Raw genomic sequence first — 21721 nt, forward strand, 5'->3', positions numbered from 1 at the left:
CCAGACATCATATCCATCAGCACAGGTATATCACAGGCTGTGTACTTAGCCCCCTGCTCTCCTTGCTTTACACTTATCCCTGTGTGGCTGAGCACAGCTCCAATGCTATATTTATATTTGCTGACAACACCACCGTCGTAGGCCAAATCAGAAGTGGTGATGAATCAGCATATACGAGGAAGATTGAAAATCTGGCTGAGAACAACAACCTCTCAATCAATGTCAGCAAGACCAAGGAGCTGATTATTGGCTTCAAGAGGAGGAAATCAGAGGTCCATGAGCTAGTCCTCATCCAGGTACAGAAGTAGAGGGGGTCAGCAACTTTCAGCACTGCAGTGCTATTACTTCAGAGAACCTGTCCTGGGGCCTGTATGCAAGTGTAATTATGAAGAAAGCACAGCAGTGCCTCTACTTCCTTAAGAGTTTGCAAAGACGCAGCATTTAAAATTTTGACAAACTTCTATAGATGTGTGGTGGAGTGTATATGCCATTGAACGGGAAATCCAACGATAAGTAGTGAATATGGCCCAGTCCATTGTGGGTAAAGCCCTCCCCATCACTGAGCACATCTACACGGAGCACTGTCACAGATAGCAGCATCCATTATCAGGGAACCCACCATCCAGCTCATTCTCTCTTCTCACTGCTGCCATTAGGAAGAAGGTACGAGGCTTCAGGACTTACACCACCAGGCCCGGGAACAGTTACTACTCCTCAGTCGTCAGGCTCCTGAACCAATGGGGATAACTTCACTCGCTCTGTCACTGATATGTTCCCACAACATATGGACTTACTTTCAAGGGCTCGTCATTTCAGGTTCTCAATGTTTATTGGTTATTTATTATTATTATTATTTATTTTTCTTTCTTTTTGCATTTGCACAATTTGGTGCCTTTTGCATATTGGTTGTCCACCTTGTTGCTGTGGTCTTTTATTAATTCTAATACGGTTATTGGATTTATTGAGTATGGTCACAAGAAAATGAATCACAGGGGCTTATATGTACTTTGATAAGAAATTTACTTTAAACAATTTTGCTTCTGTGTGGTTCAGTCATGATGGGCCAAGGGGCCTCATGGTTTTGCCTAACTTGGCTTTCTAAACACAGCAGTTGCCACCTGTAAGATCAAACAATGTAAGTTCAGCTTCCAACTATATCCTCTGTTTGGATTCTTATCATAAAAGGAAGCCAGTCTTCAGTTCTTCATATGTAAATGGGAAGCAATAATCAGTTTGAAGTTAAAACACAGTGTGGCAAACAAGCTCTGTCTATGGAGCAGATTGCCAGCACACAACATCTGTTTTATAGCTGAAGAGAAGCAGTATAAGATGATGGGTTATATAATTTGGCCTGTTTCAAACAGACAAGCTGGCTAAATTGCTTACTGTAGATCAAGGAGGCTTGCTAACCAGATGTAGCATATCAAATAACTGTTCTACTAATAAGTTGGGAGTCTTATGTACTCACGGAAGTTGGCTTCACAGCATTAGTTGTGGCTAGGAGAGATCTATGTATTTAAGAAGGTTTTAGACTGTTCGCATAAAAGGGGTATCTGAGGAAATACCACTCCTGTGTAAAGTCACCGAAGTGGCAAAGAAACCATAAAGATAGAGACAGTTCAGGCTTATTAGGAATGGGGTAAGGAACGTCACGAATGAAACATGGGGTGAACAAGAATCCATTTCTCTGGCTTTGATATCTGCAACAGCTGATTCATTTGTCTGCATTGTTGGTGTGTTATTTTAGAATATAGGCATTGTACCTGTGTTTTGGAAATGCTTTATGTTTTAGAAATTGTATGTGTTTATGCAGACGATACCACCCTAATAGCAAGTGCTGCAGAAGACCTACAAATCCTCCAAGACCAGGGGTCCCCAACCTTTTTTGCACCGCGGACTGGTTTAATATTGACAATATTCTTGCGGACCGGCCAACCGGGGGTTGGTGGGGGGGCGGGGTGTTCAAGTAGGGCTAAACTCACCTCAACATGTCTTTTACAGTTAGGTTTGCCAACTTTCTCACTCCCAAATAAGGAACAAAAGCAGCAGTCAAATCCCGGGACACTTGTTTACCCCGAGAAAGACCACCATGACCATGAAGCCTTGTGCGGGCACTTGTGTGCGCATGTGCGAGTGACGTGCGCATGTGCGTACGTGCCGATTTTTTTTCCACAAATCGGTTTTGGCTTAACCTTCCCGACTACACTGTACATACATTTCTACTTTATATAGGCTGTATATTTATCATATCATTCCTGCTTTTACTATATGTTAATGTTATTTTAGGTTTTATGTGTTATTTGGTATGATTTGTTAGGTTATTTTTCGGGTCTGAGAACGCTCAAAAACTTTTCCCATATAAATTAATGGTAATTGCTTCTTCGTTTTACGCCATTTCGGCACGAAAGGTTTCATTGGAACGTTCTACCTTAGCAGGGGAAATACGGGACAAACCAATTTAGCCCAATATACGGGATGTCCCGGCAAATACGGGACAGTTGGCAACCCTATGTTCAAGTTCAACAGTGCGTGACAGGGAATGAGGAGAGGTGCAGCTGACTCATATCGTTTCCTCGCGGCCTGGTAGCACATGCTTTGCGGCCTGGTACCGGTCCACAGCCCGGTGGTTGGGGACCACTGTCCTAGACAAAGTAATACAAACAAGTGCAGATTTTGGTCTAACCATCAAATGTTTAAAAAAACCCAAATGTATGGTAATATCAAAACAGCAGGATACTCCCAACTGCCAATTGTACATCAGTAACCAAGAGATTGAACAAATGACCAGCTTTAATCACCTTGGTGGCTTTATATCACAAGATGCTAGAAGTAAAGTAGAAATAAAAAGAATTGTCATTGCCAAAACCAACTTCCAAAAAATGAAACCCATTTTTACCAACAGACATCTCTATGACAACAAAGCTGAGGCTACTGAAATGTTACATCTGGTCAATCTTGCTGTATGCTTCTGAAACATGGACTGTAACACCAGAACTCCAAAGAAACTTAGAAGCAACAGAAACGTGGTTTCTTAGAATGCAGAAAATATCATATAGAGATAGGGTAACTAATGAGACAGTACTCCAACATACCCATACAAAAAGATCTTTAATAAGAACATTAAATGAGAGGAAACTTAAATTCCTGGGCCATGTCATCAGAAAGGGAGAAATAGAATGCCTTACATTACAAGGCCATATGCCTGGGAAACACGGAAGAGGAAGACAAAGAAGAAAATTATGGACACTGTGAAAGAACTAACAGATCAAAGTGTGCGAGATATCATTGACGCTGCGAGTGATCTTTTGATGTGGAGAGCTATGATCGCCCAAGCATGTAACACGCAAGGCACATGAAGAAGATGATGTGTTTAGGAAATGGTTTGTGTTTTGGAAATAGTTTATAAGATAGAGATCCTTTGTGAGTTTTAAATGTGTTATAAGAATATGGTTTGGGTTTAAACATACTGTATATCACTGAACATAACTGAACTGTGTTTTAAACTACTTTTTAGCTGAAGTATCTTCCCCTTGATAGGGAGAGGGGACCCACCACTCAAATAGCAGGTATTAGCAGCTAAACTCACCCTGGAGAATAAACAGGGAAGGGAACTAGACTTTGAAGATAGGGTAGTTACAGAATAATCTCCCTTTAGTGAGAGTACTCTTGGCTATTTATATCCGATAGGACTTAAAGTCCTCATTTGAATTTAGAACTTCACGGTCAGCAAACCTTATATATTGTACAGTCAACATAGATTTGTGCGTGGAAGGTTATGTTTGACAAATCTTATTGAATTTTTTGATGAGGTTACTAAGAAAGTTGACAAGGGCAAAACGATGGATGTTGTCTATATGGACTTCAGTAAGGCCTTTGACAAGGTTCCACACGGAAGGTTGGTTAGGAAGGTTCAATCGTTAGGCATTAATATGGAAGTAGTAAAATGGATTCAGCAGTGGCTAGATGGGAGACGCCAGAGAGTAGTGGTGGATAACTGTGTCAGATTGGAGACGGTGTGTAGCGGTGTGCCTCAGGGATCTGTACTGGGTCCAATGTTGTTTGTAATATATATTAATGATCTGGATGATGGGGTGGTAAATTGGATGAGTAAGTATGCAGATGATACTAAGATAGGTGGAGTTGTGGATGAAGAGGTAGGTTTTCAAAACTTGCAGAGAGATTTAGAACAGTTAGAAGAGTGGGCTGCAAGATGGCAGATGGAGTTTAATGCTGAAAAATGTGAGGTGCTACATTTTGGTAGAACTAATCAAAATAGGACATACATGGTAAATGGTAGGGCATTGAAGAATACTGTAGAACAGAGGGATCTAGGAATAATGGTGCATAGTTCTCTGAAGATGGAATCTCATGTGGATAGGGTAGTGAAGAAAGCTTTTGGTTTACTGGCCTTTATTAATCAGAGCATTGAGTATTAATAAGGCCAAACCTGGAGTATTGTGTACAGTTCTGGCCACCCAATTATAGGAAAGATGTCAATAAAATTGAGAGAGTACAGAGGAGGTTTACTAAAATGTTGCCTGGGTTTCATCTCCTAAGTTACAGAGAAAGGTTGAACAAGTTAGGTCTTTATTCTTTGGAGCGTAGAAGGTTGAGGGGGGACTTGATAGAGGTGTTTAAAATTATGAGGGGGATTGATACAGTTGACGTGGTTAGACTTCTTCCATTGAGAGTGGGGAAGATTCAAAGAGGACATGGGTAGAGAGTTAGAGGACAAAAGTTTAGGAGTAACATGAGGGGGAACTTCTTTACTCAGAGAGTGGTAGCTGTGCGGAATGAGCTTCCAGCAGAAGTGGTTGAGGCAGGTCCTATGTTGTCGTTTAAAGTTAAATTGGATAGATATATGGACAGGAAAGGAATGGAGGGTTATGAGCTGAGTGCAGGTCGGTGGGACTAGGATAGGGCAAGAGTTCAGCACGGACTAGAAAGGCCGAGATGGCCTGTTTCCGTGCTGTAATTGTTGTATGGTTATACAGTTATACAGTTCAGTAAATCACAACAGATGCTGCCTGACCAGCTGAGTTTCTCCAGAACTTTGTGTGTTCATGCATATAGGAACCTATCCATTGTGCAACACTCATTGATACTTTAGGAACGTTGAAACTAGACACAGGATGTGGGACATTGTGTTTGCATCATTGTAACTGCACAGGGTGAATCAGTAAATGCCTGGATCTGCAGGGAGCAAACTGCAACAAGTAAAACATGCACTGTCATCATCTAACTCCTTACAACCTCCTACCTTATTGTTTACCTGCACTGCACTTGCTCTGTAGTTGTTACATTTAATTCTGCATTGTTGTTTTACCTTGTTCTACCACCATGCACTGTGTATTGATTTTATCTGTGCAAGTATGCAAGATAACCTTATCACTGCACTGCAGTACGAGCAACAAATATCAACCAATTCCAATTCCAATGCCAGCAAATGTTAATACTAATTGATCCTTGTTGAAACCCTCAGGTGAGATCAGGGAAGAGGCTTTCTGTATAAATATGTAATTAAAGACACGTCCCTGCTAGTTAACACATAATTCAAGACATTTGTATATTCAATGTTGTTGTAAGAGGTGGATGCGTTGTGGAACCTATTGTCCAGGGCTGCATCTTAAATTTAATCTACGGTCCATGTTCAGGTCTAAAGATTGGTTGCTGAAGTTAATATTTTGCTATAAAACTTAACTCCAGAATACTCTCTAACAGTCCCTCCGCTTGGCCCTCCTGAACAAAAATAAATTTGTACCAGGAGTTCCTTGTTATGTCTCCCCTCTCACTGTGAAATGGAGACATCTCTTTTTCCCTATTAAAGAGAGAGCCTGTGGTATGTCAAATACAGGGTGAATGAGTAATCTTTGGGGGACTACAAGTCTGTCTTATTGATGCTTTGCTTCATACTTGAGTGCTTGGTGGGGGGAGGTCATTGCCTTGCTACTGCTTATGCGTGGGAGGGGGCTGGGGGGCTTTGGGGTTCTAATATTTAACTGACATTCATCCTTTGGGGTTCTGTTTTCATGGATGTTCGCAAAGAAAAAGAATTTCAGGGTTTATATTATATACAGTTCTCTGACATTAAATATACCTATTGAAACCTATTGAAAAGCCAACCTTAAGGAGAATCTACTCAAATAGGTCAACAAAAATGCCCTGCCTTGGATCCCCCCTCATTACTCTGTGCATTTACATCTACATGATCATCACTAATAGCTACCTACAAGGCATTACACAGAGAGATTGTTCCAGAAGTTTGACCAACTGTCTTTAAAATGCATTGTTGTCATTCATATACCTGTTGTCTCTTTCCCTGCCGGGCAAATGCAGTTTAATCACATTCTTCACCCCTTCATTCTCTGACAGTTAAAGATCTATAGTGGCTACTAGTAGTAACTCTTTCTTTCCAGGGGCACCAGCAAGGTAAACATATCAGGTTCACTGGCCCTCACATCGATGTACAAGCGGGGTTGGGGTGGTCTCTATTAGTGTGGCTGCAAGGATCTCACCCTGCTGGCATCCACTTCTGAACTGTAGTCGATCACCACCACGCCGAGTCTGCACACAGACACAAGTGTCATTTGTTAAAGTACCACCTGTGATCATATCCATCTGGGAGCAAACCCTGCCTTTTCAGGCAGCACCCTCACCATGACTTGGTCACCTGGCTGTGGGAGGTCTACCTCCTTTCTCTCGGGCTCTCTCTCTGACCAGCAATCTGTCATTCAATTCCTCTGTGTTACCCTGGTTACTGTGGTCCTTCACATCTCCATGTAATCTTACTAAATTAGCATTTGTAGTTTCTTTCTGTACACTTGCAATTTCTGTTCTTCCACTGCCCTCCTCGCACTAAAGACTGCCCACTTGTTCCCTTTCCGCTGAGCCTTTACTTTAATCATTGCTCCCTCCTCAGGTAACTGCACTAATTCAAGCAGCTCCTGACTGCGCTTGGCCTCTCTCCTTGGGACCCCCTGATATGATTCCCACACATCGCCCTGTCTCTCCTCCCTGTTAGAGCCTGCTGTCTCTCTGTGGGCCATGTTAGATGTTTTGTGGGTCACACATGTTCACTGTCCCTGTCTTGTCCATGTTATTTCTCCTTTCCCTGAGTCTGTGATAGCACCTGCCTTACTCAGTGTGTCTATCCTCAGGTTAGTACTTTCATTACCCAAAAATCTACAGGAAGTTGAACTCCCTCAATCTTGAGTATCTTGTATTGACTTCTCTTGCCCTTTTTTTTTTCACCTCCTGCACTGGTAACCTAAATTGCCTCTACAGATCAGTTATCGATACTGACGACTCCGTGTCCATTAACGTTTCACATTGCTGCCCCCCTAATAAACCTCTTGTGTATATCCATGGATGACCACCACTGTCAACAGAGGCTGTCATCAGCCATTTGTCTGACCTCACCAGCTCTATAATCTGGTCGGCAGTCAAATCAGAAAGGAAGGGCACTGCTGTGGATTCTGCCTGCTTTAGTGAGTGATTTTAAAACTTTCCTGTTTCTAGGACATTGCCTCTAACCATGGCCTGAGAGGCCACAGCTGTAACAAATCATCTCCTTTATTCCCCCATGTCTATTCCAGCAGTTCCTTGCTATGTGCCCCAGCTACTGACCCACAAAGCAAGTTCTCTGATGTCATAGTAGCTACATTCGCTACAGCCATGTTACAACTTGGCTTCCTTCTCCTCTAGTCCATTTCACTGGCCCATGATACTTTTCCCAAATCTAAAACTTCCTAGTGAGTGAGTTCAGGTCTTCCTTCAGCATTTTCAGGAAGACTGAGTCATTCCTCCCTGGATTATCCATCCATGAATACTCCTCATGCACTCAGTATTTATGGTCTGCAGGCTCATCAGCTCTCTAAACCACTGACATTATTGTTCCCAAGTTACTCTCGCCTCACCACAGTCGCTGCCTCACTTCCCTTTTAAAGAAGTCATATCTCTCTTCATTGCTTACATTCCCAGTAGCTGCCCATGTATAACCAGCACTCCCTGGACCATACTGTCCCACATTCACTTATACCAGCACATGTATATCTTTGGGGTGCATCTGGTGAATTTCAACCATTTCCTAGAGCTTGCATCAGAATTTCCGCATTCCTGCAGGCAACCTCAAGAGAGGGCAACTCTGACAAAATGCTCTGCTTTTCCCGACGGTGAAGGGCTTATGGATTGGTGTAAACAAAGTTAAAGGCCTGCTCGGGTCATCAGGGTTCTTGTCCTGATGTTGCTTGACCTCAGACAGTGCCATCCCGACAGATGGTGCTATGCTGCTGATCTATTGCCACAGTAGGTCAATGGCAAACGCAATCTCAATGGCTCTCCACACGGCCTTAGACCACCTGGACAACACAAACACCTATGTCAGAATGCGGTTCATTGACTATAGCACAGCATTTAACACCATCATTCTCACAATTCTCATTGAGAAGTGCAGAACCTGGGCTTCTGTACCACCTTTTGCAAATAGATCCTTGACTTCCTAACTGGAAGACCACAACCTGTGCGGATTGGTGATAACGTATCCTCCTCATTGACAATCAACACTGCTGCACCTCGGGTGTGTGCTTAGCCCACTGCTCTACTCTCTATACCCATGACTGTGTGGCTAGGAATAGCTCAAATACTACCTATGAGTTTGCTGAGGATACAACCACTGTTGGTAGAATCTCAGATGGAGACGAGAGGGCGTACAGGAGTGAGATATGCCAACTGGTGGAGTGCTGTCACAGCAACAACCTTGCACTCAACGTCAGTGAGATGAAAGAGCTGATTGTGGACTTCAGGAAGGGTAAGACAAAGGAGCACATACCAATCCTCATAGAGGGATCAGAAGTGGAGAGTGTGAGCAGTTTCAAGTTCCTGGGTGTCAAGATCTCTGAGGATCTAACCTAGTCCCAACATATTGATGCAGTTATAAAGAAGGCAAGATAGCGTCTATAGTTCATTAGGAGTTTGAAGAGATTTGGAATGTCAACAAATACACTCAAACTTCTATAGTTGTACTGTGGAGAGCATTCTGACAGGCTGCATCACTGTCTGGTATGGGGGGACTACAGCACAGGACCAGAAGAAGCTGCAGAGGGTTGTAAATTTAGTCAGCTCCATTCTGGGTACTAGCCTACAAAGTACGCAGGACATCTTCAAGGAGCGGTGTCTCAGAAAGGCAGTGTCCATTATTAAGGACCTCCAGCACCTAGGGCATGCCCTTTTTTCACTGTTACCATCAGGTAGGAGGTACAGAAGCCTGAAGGCACCCACTTAGCAATTCAGGAACAGCTTCTTCCCCTCTGCCATCCGATTCCTAAATGGACATTGAACCTGTGAACACTACTGCGCTTTTTAAATATACAGTATATTACTTCTGCTTTTTGCATGATTTTTATCTATTCAATTACATATACTGTAATTGATTTACTTATTTCTCATTATTTTATTTTTTTCTTCTATATTATGTATTGCATTGAACTGCTGCTGCTAAGTTAACAAATTTCACGACACATGCCAGTGATAATAAACCTGATTCTGATTCTGATATCTGGGGATAACCTCTCCCTTAAAATCTCCACACTAATTCCCACATTTTGTAAAATATAAATAATGGATAAAAATTAAACAAAACACAGTTTAAACTGCAATGTACTTTGCAAGCTGCCACTTGTGAGTCTGAACTCATAATGCCTGTTGTATTCCTTGTATCTAACTGTTACATCAAAGTTACAGATGTATTGTTAAAACATGCACACACTTGCAGAAGCATATACTAAAATACAGTTCCCGGAATGAGTATGAACGCCCCACTCGCATCCCGAACCTAAATGGCCAAGCTTCGCAACTAGTGGTCCCGTCTCAACAAATTAACACACAAACTTTAGTCTCTTACCTAAACACACCGGCACACGCACACTCCACACTCTGTGCTAAATGAGGGCTATATAGTAGAATGGCCTTCATTTTCAGTCCTGAAAAGTGTCTCAGCCCGAAATATCAACTGTTTATTATTTTCCATACATGCTGCCTAACTTGCTGAGTTCCTCCAGCATTTTGTGTTGCTTTGGATTTTCAGTATCTGCAGAATCCCTTGTGTTTATATGATCCTTGCTTTATGAATTGTGCTCTATTTGAGTTGAATGATAGCAAAAAAATGCTTTGGGATGTGCTCAGCACCTTTCAGAATCAGGTTATTCATGAGCTGGTTTATTGTCACTGTCTTATATGACGTGAAAGTTGTTGTTTTGTCGCAACAGTGGAGTGCAGGTTCATAAAATTACCAAAAAAATTAAAATTAAATAGAGCAAAAATAGGAATAAAGAGTTCATAGAGTAATGTTCATCTGAAGATTCACTTTCTCTGCACCCCACTACCCTCTGCTTTACTATAGGAGAGGCCAGACAACATTGGATAATATCTAAAAAGCTGTTATATTAATTTTGTCATGGTTTGAAGCTTATTATTTGTGCCACTATAAGGTAGTCTCTGTCAGTGATTCAATAATTTTCAATGGAAAAGAAACGGCAAAATGCTTTATTAAGAGATGGAAAAATTATTAATATTGGAAAGTGATAGCAGTTATTCCATTCATAGCCACGGGGTAGTGTAGGCTCAACCAAATTTAATTGGATGCCACTTACTGGGGTGGCCGAGTGGTGTAGGAGAGAATACTACTGTCAAAATGCTCCAGCAGCCTGGATCCATTCTCAGTCTCTGATGCTGTTTGTGTAGAGTTTGTACACATGGTTTTTACCTGGGTGCTCCTATTCTAAAGACATGCAGTCTGGTAGATTTAATAACAATCATCAATTACCCTTGTATAGGTTGGTGAAAGATGAATCCGGGTGGAGTTAATGGGCTGGTGAGAGACGTTAAGTTATAGGAAAATATGTGGGGGAATAAGATAGATGAATTTGTGCTGAAGGCTTGAGTGGACTTAGTGTAACAAGTGACCTCCTGTGTTGTGAGAAATTAGAATATTAGCAGTTCTGTGAAAGAAAATATTTAAAACTTTGATATCATCCCCTCACAACAATGCTCCATTTCAAACTCTGGTTTAATTCTGCTGCATAATTACTCATGTTTTATAGTCAAATATGTCAGCTTACGGAAAAGAAAGTCCCATAAACAGTATAGGAATTGCAGACAACCCAGTGTGTTAAAATCATGAATGGGCATGCATATACCAGAGGATAACAAACACTTACATGAACTCTAGTGGATAGAATGCCTAGCTGTTGGGATTTGCTTGTGAAAAGCCTTAGCTGCTAACACTAACTCAAATGAGTCAATGGATATGACCACATTGTAACATCATCAGGAGGTAAATGGGAAATAGTCCAGTTACAGCTCCAGGTACACAGGTTTGATCCTGACTTTAGGTGCAGCCTGCGGGTGCTTTGCACATTCTCCACAAGATTCTTCGCACTTCCTCATTGTGATGCCAAAGATGAGCTTATAGGTCAGGTGTGGGTGTGGGGGGCAAACCTTTTGGAGAATGTGCCCAATTAGCGATAATCTAAAAAATTCTCTCATGTCATGATAATTTTTAGTGGAGATGATCATTAATGAAGTAGTAACAACAATAATGGACTTTTAAAGGAAAAAGGATGAGTCCTGTTGCTTGGGTGTATTCATTGTTTTCCTATTAATAAAGGTATAACAGAGACAGATTGAAATGAACAAAACAATTTTAAAAACTTGTTAAAAAATCATCAGTATTAATCTTTTAAAAAAACAATTGAATAATGACATCACTCCTAAACTGTAACTGTTTGTTATCTAAATACCGTTGTGGTCTGCAAGAATTTTAAAACGTATCATCCAATGCCACATGTTCTTGTAACCGATGGCTGGTGACAAGTCGGCGTGAGTAATTTCCTGTGAAAACATCTCTCTGCTTCTGGGTTGTGAATAGTCAATCACTGCTTCATTTGGCAGTAAAGGTAATCATTATGTATCATTTTATTATGGGTGAGGTTAAAAGAATCGATCAGAGCACAGCATGCCGCATACCAACAAAAATATTTTTGCTGCCCCTTTGCAGAATAATTAGATTTTGTACATTGCTCTTTAAGTTAATGGCAGAAAGAATCAAAGGGGAGCTGATGGATAAGTGTAAGAGACAATCCTCCGCAAGGGTGGGTATGGGAGAAATAGGATTGCTTCCCAGGAGCCAATGAGCCAAATTCCTGTCTTCTGTGTCATTAGAACTATAAATTCATATTTATATAATCAATGTAGCAGGGAGGAGCTTGGATGGGAAACTGGAAAACTGCCAATCCCTCATTTTATGCTAAAATGTGAGATAGGATTTTTCAAAGAAAACAGGACATTATCCAGTAACAGCCATATCAGATTAGTTCAAGTTCACCATTTAACTCTTTGTTCAAGGAAGAGTGGTAGACATGGGGTGTGGCTGCAGTTGGAGAGTTGTGGAAGGTCTCAGATTTTTAAAAACTTGATTCATATGCCATCCCAGTAGTGTCACTGATTCCAGAAGAATTCATTTGCGTCAGTGGAATCAATGGGCACATTCCAGGTGGGAAAAAAATATCCACACTGATTATTTATTATTTGTTTTTTGTATTTGTACAGTTTGTCTTTTGTACATTTCACTGATTCTTGAGACTTCGGCGAAAACATGTCCCACTAAGAAAAGTGCTAATTGCATTGAAAATGAATAACATTTTCTTTATTTAAAATAATCGGGGTTGATCATCTGAGGGTCTTTTGCACAAATGCAACACTTTTTCTTGTGCTTGTTTTTAATTTTATAAATTATATGATTATATGATAGCCCAGTACCCACAAAATCAGTTGTCCTCGGACAAGAGATTATCATTTCAATTTGATAAAAGTGTGAAAAAACCAAAATGTGTCCCAAGTTTTTGTCAACACCATCAAATATTTATATATAAAAAAAACAAGAAAATCAGTGGTCAACTATATTCCTGAGGACCCCTTTCCACTCTGCACATCTGCTAAATGCAACAAGTCAAACAAGCTCCTGTAAGTTTGCTATTTTTTCAATATTTTTACATATTTATTGATGTTGCTGCTGTCACAACCATGATGTGTCAACACTGTATCTTTTGTATAGAAAGAATTATTTTAAATTATGACATAAATTTATGCATTTTAAGTAGAGGCCAGAGGCAGCTAGCAACAGAGGGAACAAGATGGCTCCTGTATACAACTCATGCGTGTCATGTAAAAAGGTGTGTTTTTGTCACCACTGTCAGACATTAACACCCTCAGGTTTTCTGTCTGACGGTGGTGACACATAGTTTGACGGTGTTGACAAAAACATCCAAATCATTCTCAGTGGAGGCTTGAATATAATTTATGATTGCAATAAATAGTAATATGGCTTGTAATGTTTCATTAGCCTCTTTATTTATAATATACATAATTTTCCCTTTATTTCTTCCACACACAGGCATACAATATTTCCTTACTATATGTATCCCCAATGACTAAAACCATAAATGAATTTAGTTGCACCATTTCATAATCATTTTATAAAATTTCACCAAATTAAATATAATTAAATTCATAGTAATTTTGCACAATTTCATAGTAATTCCATTAAATTCTGACCTTCCTTTTATGTATTTTAGGAAGTTATAGCTAAGCAGCAGCTATCAGTGGAGGAAAGGAGAAGAAACAGGGAATACCAAAAAAAGTGGAGAGAGAAAATATATAGTGAACCAGAGTTAAAGGAGGAATACCTGAGAAAGGAAAAGCAAAAATGGAAGAAGAGGGTAGAGGATGGGAAGATAAAAACGATCAGTGATTTGAATGAAAGGGAAAAGAGGAGTAAGAGAAAGGCATAGAAATATAGACAGCAAGAGTTGAGAGAGCATAAGAGAAAGCGGATGTAGGAAATGGAGCAGGAACCCCAGAGTGGTCCTGATGGGACTATGACAGATATATCTGCTGGTGTCATTAATTGTGGAGATTGGCTTGCACTCATTTATGACCAAAATTGGTGGTTAGCGAAGGCTGTAACTGTGGTTGCTCATCAAGATGTTCAAGTGGAGTTTTTCCACCCTCATGAACCCAACACGCGCTTCCATCCGAAACCAGGTGGAAAGGATATGTGCTTCATACTATTTGAAGATATTCTGGTCAAACTGATGGAGCCATCATCACCAGGTCAGGCAAGCAGGAGAACTACCACCTGTCTGCTGAAGTTATGGACTTCATAGAGGAGGAGCATATTAATCGTCTACTTCCTGATAAAGCTGACTGAACGTTTTCAAAGATTTTCAAGCCCAGAAATGGATGGAAGTTTTTTTAGTTCCTGGTTTGTTTTCTGATGTTTATGCTTAAACATTGCAGTTGTACTGTAGTTTTTATTTTGCTGTTTACAGTTGTTGGTAATATTTACAGAAGGATAAAATGTACATGACAAATTGTTATTTGTTGTACCAAATTGTTAAATAAAGTTGTTAAGCAAGGAAGCATTGACTTGAGTGGTGAAAAGGTTGAAATTGTTTGTTGTAATTGGGCCACTGCCACCACCGTCAGGTCGCAGTCACCACTGTCAGATGGAATTTTCTTTGTTTTAAATTAATATGCTTACAATCTGTTCCTCTAAAACAGTTGATTTATTAAAGCGATCGTCTCTTTAAAAATAAGTGTTTTATGTTCAAAATTGTTATTTTGTATATTTAATGCTAATGATAAAAGTTGCATGATGGAAGAGTTTTTAAAGGAGTACACGTGAAATAGTATAAAAAATGAACAAAAGTGGATATTCAACATCTAACAGCATATGTGCTTACCTATTGTGTAGACAATGATTTAAAAACTCTAAATCTATGCAAGACTAAATAAATAGGAATAATTAGCTTTTTATTGTGTCTGACACTGTTGGCAAAAACTAATGACAGGAAAAACACATTTTATGAAAAAATTACAAAATCAGGTTGCACTGAAATATTGCTTGATTGCTGAGACCTTGTTCTATAAAAATATAAGTTTAGATTTAACATTTAAATTTTTTTCTTTTCAAAATTAAAACGGGGGTTACCCAAATTCTCAAGAATCAGTGATTTGTTGCTTGTCAGTCTGTATTTGTGTGTGGTTTTTCATTGATCATATTGTATTTCTTTATTGTACTGTTAATTCTGGCAAGAAAATGAATCTCAGGGTAGTACACATGTAATATGCAACCTTGATAATACATTTACTGTGAATTGTGGGCGACTACTTCTTACAAGGAAATAAGTAATTTTCTGCAGAGGAAGTAGGTGCAATAACAATATTTAAAAGGCATTTGGACAAGTACAAGGATAAGGAAGATTTAGAGGCATAGTGGCCAAAGACTTGCAATTGGAACTAGCTTAGATGAGATGTGTTGGGCTGAGGGGCCTGTTTGTAGGTTGCATCACTCAGGACTCTGTGACTCTCGATGTAGACTTGATAATACAACTGTAATTGACATGAAATTACAGAACCATCCAATGGTTGATCTATAAAGAATAGTAGCATAAAACTGAACATTTTCCTTCTGTTAAATTGAAAATAAGTAAGGTACTTTACAGGATTAATGAGATTAAATTTCAAGGGATGCAAGTGCAGAAAAACAAGAGGAATAGGCTTAAGGTCAAGAAGTACAATTTAGAAGAGATATCATTAAATATTTCTTTACACACTGAGCAACTATTAACTGGAATGTATTGCTAGAAATAATCATTGAGTCCAGATCATTTGAAAGATACCAGGCATTAGACTGAAGAGAGAGTAAGTTTTGCACTCTGTAGAGATGGGATCAAATAACCTGAGCACTGAAATAAAATCCTATGAATGACTTTGCTGGAAGTTTGCTCAAATTTCTGTTCCTTTTAACTGGTCTTTAGCAACGTATTTACTAATTCCACGCACATATATATCTGACTCCAGTTGTCATATTTGGCATGTCTTGTTGACACTTGTAATGGACAAATAGTATTTCTCTTGGAGACCAAATCTTCCATGTTAATTGAAAAATGCAATACGGACTTTGCAAGTATAGAAGCCTGCGATGGAATGTTTCACAAGCTGCAAAACTTAGTACACTTTTTGTCAGGTAAATTGTTATATTTTAGTATTTCAGCCACCAAATTTAGAAATTCCACACTTCATACAACAAATCACATTACACTATTGTGAATATTGATCATTTTATAAATGTATTGTAGTGTAGCTGAGCATTACACTGCTATAAGTAAATACAAATGATCAATGTTTATACTGAGTTAGTTAGTGGCCTTTAGTGTCTACCAGCTCTTCATCTATTGTCCTTCATCAATTTATGTAGTTGTTTAGGTGCTTATAAATAATTCTTCCCCAGTTCCCTCTAAACTACTTGCTCTCCTCCTTAAATCTATGTCCCCTGGTATTAGCCACCTCCACACTGGGAACATTTTTTCCTACCTACCCTGTCTATACTTACAATTTGGTACACCTTTATCAAAATCCTCCTCAGACTTCTCTGCTCTAAGGGAAGCAAGCATAGCTTATCCAGCCTCTCCTATTAACTGAAAAGTTCCACCAAAGGCAACATCCTGGTGAATCTCCTCTGCACCCTCCTTTTGCAGTCATAGCTTTCCTACAATATGGTGGCCAGAACTACATACAATATTCACTGTGGCTTAAGCAATGTTTTATAAAGTTGTATGAAGACTAACCTTGTACTTGTATTCTACACCCAGGCTAATGTCAACATCCATGGCTTCTCCACTGCCCTATCTACCTGTGCTGACACCTTTCTTATAGCAAGATCCTACTGTTTCTACGTACTCCCTTGGATCCTATATTTCATGATTTATCCCCTACATTTACTTGATTTCAGCGCTGGGCAAATTGCAAGACATATTCATGAGAATTAAATTCCATTACTTTGCGCAGTTTACCAGCGGATCATTCTGCAGTCTGTCTACTGTCCCCATCATCACCTATTTTGTGTCATCTGTTAACTTACAATTGTATTTCCTCAAAGTCAAGTTTATTGTCATGTGCGCAGGTGCATCGAAAAGCTTTTTGTTGTGCAAAGTGGTCATAGTGTTGTGAAACTGAGTTAGTGGTTAGAGTTGTGTTGATTGTTTCGAGAATCAAATCACTGAAGGGAAGTAGTTGTTCTTGAATCCAATGGTGTGGAACTTCAGGCTTCTGTACCTCCTACTCATTAGTAGTTGTGAGAAGATGACATGGCCTGGATATTGGGGATCTCAGATTATAGCTGTTGCCTTTTTGAGGCAGTACCTCATGAAAATGCTTCAGGTTGTAGGGCAGAATGTGCCCGGGATGTATTTGGCTGATTCCATTACTCTCTGCATCTTATGTTCTTCTGCAATCAGACTGCCATACCAGACCATGATGCAACCACAGGACACTTTCCACAGTACATCTGCAGAAGTTTGTTAGTGTTTGCTGACTTGCTGAGTTTCCTTAACCTTCTAATAAAAGTGGTGTGCCTTTCTTGCGATTGCATTTATGTGCTGGACCCAGGACATTTTATCAGATATTTTAAAGCCAAGGAATTTAATGCTGCTGACCCTCTCCACCACTGATCATCTATGCAGGCTGGCACATGTTTGCCAAACTTCCCTTTCCTGAAATCAACAAACAATTCTTTAGTTTTACTGATGCTGAATGAGACGTTGTTTTTGTGGCTCCTACATTGACATTCATGCTGTTGATGTATACAACAAACAACCATTTAAACTGTTAAAACTTTAGGATTGTTTGTAATTAAAAGGTCTATATTTTGTTTGCCAGCTATACAAGAAGACCATTTGTAAAGTTGTAAAGCAGCTACGGAAGAAATTAACAGTGAAATGGAGCCACCTAGTGTTTGTTGAGATCAAAACATTTTCTGCAATATGAGCATTGGAACAAGTTTTACACACCATTGTACAAACCCAAGCAACAATTGTTTCCATCTATATTTCTTTATGATAACTATTTATGTCAGAATATGACTTAAGAAGGAAAGTTCTTTTTGCAGTCACAAGAACTGCAGATGCTGGAATCTGGAGCAACAATTTGTTGGAGGAACTCAGCAGGTTGACCAGCCTTTGTTTGGTGGGGTAGGGAGGGGAACTAGGATAAAGGACTGTTAGGCAGATTCATGATCTGCAACGATGACAGTTCCTTTCTCCCTACAGATACTCTCGATCCACTACGTTCTTCCAACAGACTGTTTGTAAGCTTCTGTCATCAGGATAACATTTGATTTTTTTACTGGAATTGTACTATTGGGAGTTGACATGAATCTTGAGGGCTGAATGGACAGTTTCAGTCTTGTAATAAGTAAGTCAGTCATACTACTTAAGTCTTCCTTATCTCTTATCTTCTTCCTATCATTCTAATCATTACTTTTATGGCAACAATTTGGACATTGTCTGTTTTTGAGAAGTACTCAAAGTAGGAATAACAGGTTAAATTATGAAGAAAGATGTCTTCATTGCTTTGAGAATAGAAGAAGAGATCAGCCAAGAGGGGCAGTTGAAAGGAAAAAGACATTCTAGGCTCCCGCATACTCCCGAACAAAAGAACTGAAAGTAGATGATCAGTATGATATCAGGAAAGACCACTTAACACAAAGAATGGTAAAAATCTAGAATTTATTTCCTTACAAGATGCTGAGGTAAGAGATTCAACTGAAAAGCAAAATGCTGCAGATACCAGAATTCTGAAATAAAAACAGGAACTGCTTAAAAACTAAGCAGCTTAGTGCAGCATCTACAAAGGAAGAAATAGAGCTAATGATTCAGGCTGATGACCTTGATTTCGACATAGGTAGGTTTGTGTCACACTAGCAGAAACAGAACCCAGATGAATTGATCGAAGTAAGTCAACACAGACATGAGAAGCAGATTTAATGAACGGCTAATCATTACTTGACAATGTCCAAACTTTTCTACTGTATTCTCATGCAGATCTTTAATCTACATTATTATTTCCATTTGTATTTAAATATCCCTTTCATCGAGTTCATTTTTTAAATTTCAAAATAAACTTTATTCAGAAAATGCAATAAAATCAGTATATTTTTTATCACATTCATAGTGTCATCAAGCCATTATAAGTATTTATTTTATTAACAAAATAAATTTTATTCACAACAATTTACAAGAATAAAACATTCAATGCCTTTACATTCTTCACAGACCTGGTCAATACTTTCCATAGTGCTGCCACTCATGAAGGGTCTCGGCCTGAAACGTCGCCTGTACCTCTTCCTAGAGATGTTGCCTGGCCTGCTGCGTTCACCAGCAACTTTGATGTGTGTTACTACCATAACTGAGGAGCTTTCTCACCCACCCGGCCCCTCCATCTCCAGCAGAAGAAGAACCCTAAACTGTGGTCGTTCCCCACCAAGCCTTTGTGGTGGCTGTGCCAAGATTCAGTGTGTCCCTCAGCTTGGAACATGCCAGTCGGCAGCATTCTGCCACAGACATCTCGATACGCTGGTAGACCAACAAGTCCCAGGCTGACCAAAGAGCACCTTTCACTGAGTTGATGATCTGCCAGCAGCACCTGATGTTTGTTTCCATGTGCATCCCAAGGAGCAACCCGTAGATCAGAGAATCCTCTGCTTGGGATGAAATGTGACACTGGCCCTTTCATCTTCCTCCACACCTTCTTTGCAAACCCAGTGTGCAAAGAGATGAGTTACTGTTTCATCTCCATTGTAGTCATCCCGTGGACAGCATGTTGTATGGCTGATGCTCTGAGCACACAGTAAGGACCTGACTGAGAGGGCCTCTCTCATCGTCAGTCAGGGTTGGTCTTGGTGCCTGTTGGTAAGACCTGGCGATGAAGCAAAGCCGAATGCATTGACCACTTGGAACCCTGGAACTGATGCCAATCGGCTGGTGTTAAGTAAGCATATCCTAGACTTGTGCAGACTCACCTGAAATTTAGGAAGATCCAAGTAATAAATTTCAACAGATCTATATTCAGTTCCAACATTTATCCAAAGCTGGACAATTCAGGATTTTCCAGTCTTAATTCAGGAATTCACTCTGTAATCCAGGTTAGGAGACAAATTTGGAGATTGGTGAACAACATTTTTACACACTTTGTTTTAGTGAGCTTCACTTTCATTTTATAAGTACTTACAACAATTTTAATAGTTTTAAAGTATCTCTGGTCAGAAACACATCCTTGCTTCTGTTAAGAGGAAAGGTCAACCTTGTCGTCTTGTCAGTGCGTTCGTGTCCTGAGGTCTACCTAACTAGTAGCTTTTCTGGAACTACCACAGTGGAGATTCAGCTGATTTTGGCCAACCTATGTGAAAGAGGGCAGGAACATCAAGTGGTGAGTCTGTGCAACAAGTTTTGTTTAACCCCTTGTTAACTTGACCCATTTAGTTTACTGAGAGCAGGATGGCTGAAAGCAGCCAAAGACAAAAGGAATACTTTTGTTTTCATTTGCACTTAGATTTTATTTTAATAATAGATAGTTGTTCTCTTTCAGAACCTTTGTGTTAGTCACTATTAAACATATTCTTGTCACTCATGATTCACAACTGTCCCACAGTTGGGCTTCCATTTACAAAACAAATTCCCTACAATTAAAGTTGCTGGTGAACGCAGCAGGCCAAGCAGCATCTATAGGAAGAGGCGCAGTCGACGTTTCAGGCCGAGACCCTTCGTCAGGACTGACGAAGGGTCTCGGCCTGAAACGTCGACTGCGCCTCTTCCTATAGATGCTGCTTGGCCTGCTGCGTTCACCAGCAACTTTGATGTGTGTTGCTTGAATTTCCAGCACCTGCAGAATTCCTGTTGTTTGTTCCCTACAATTAACCCCACTTCAAGCCCCTATTCAACCACTCTCATATTTATGCCAAGTGCTTAAAGCCCTTCTCTGTCATCAAAGTGATAACATTAAGACCGAGGTAACAGGGTGTTTTTAAAAAAAAACTAGAATCACAAACGACTACATAAATTTCAGAGACCTTAATAAGCAGTAAAATTATGGCACAGCATTTGGAATAACACGAGGTGGTGACTTTCTGAAACTTTTTAAAGTTAAAGTCTGTCCCGAGCCTTGTGGCCCATCAGGCTGGTGCTTATGCCGGTTTCTGTGGCGTGAAGCGGCTGAGAGTACGAGACTACCCCCCCCCCACCAGATAGGACGCCAGTCTATCGCAAGGTTGACCCCCAGCATTTGCCGGTACCCATTTTCAGCTGGGTGGACTGGAGAATTGTGTGGTTAAGTGCCTTGCTCAAAGACACAACATGCTGCCTTGGTCGAGACTCGAACCCACAACCTTCAGATCGTGAGTCCAACGCCCTAACCACTTGGCCACGCGCCACACTTTCTGAAATTTCATGTTCAGTATTTCTCGTGTGGCCTTAAGGCTGATTTATACTTGTGCGTCAAATGTATGCCGTAGGTACGGCGTAGCCCCGGACCCTACGCTGCAGCCTAACGCGCACTTCTCCCAAAATGTAACTACACGTGGCAGCATCGCAGACCGCAACAACTGTGATTGGTCCGCTTGGTAGCATCGCATTTCCTCCTACGCTGCAATAGCTTGTCATTCGGCGACTGGCAATGCTGTCCATCACGCTTTAGACCTCCAAAATTATGGAGGACCCTGTGCTTGACGCCAGTTTGTAGCTAACTGCTACAGCCTGTGGACCTCCACCTGAAGCTAAAACTCGAATGGTGATTGCCAGTCTCTGAGTATACTGTGCGTACACTGATGCGA

At 40.3% G+C, this 21721-nt stretch overlaps 1 protein-coding gene across 1 annotated transcript in view; it reads left to right on the forward strand.

The window, feature by feature from the left end:
• The first annotated feature begins 656 nt into the window (after positions 1-656).
• Positions 657-21721, forward strand: part of napgb (N-ethylmaleimide-sensitive factor attachment protein, gamma b) — an 80691-nt gene continuing 59626 nt past the window's right edge. The window contains exon 1 of the mRNA XM_063059298.1: positions 657-816. Within this exon, the coding sequence (XP_062915368.1) occupies positions 770-816 (47 nt within the window). The 5' untranslated portion in view covers positions 657-769. The remainder of the gene's footprint in view (positions 817-21721) is intronic.

The sequence above is a fragment of the Mobula hypostoma genome, chromosome 1, assembly GCF_963921235.1.
Source record: "Mobula hypostoma chromosome 1, sMobHyp1.1, whole genome shotgun sequence".
Lineage (NCBI taxonomy): Eukaryota > Metazoa > Chordata > Chondrichthyes > Myliobatiformes > Myliobatidae > Mobula > Mobula hypostoma.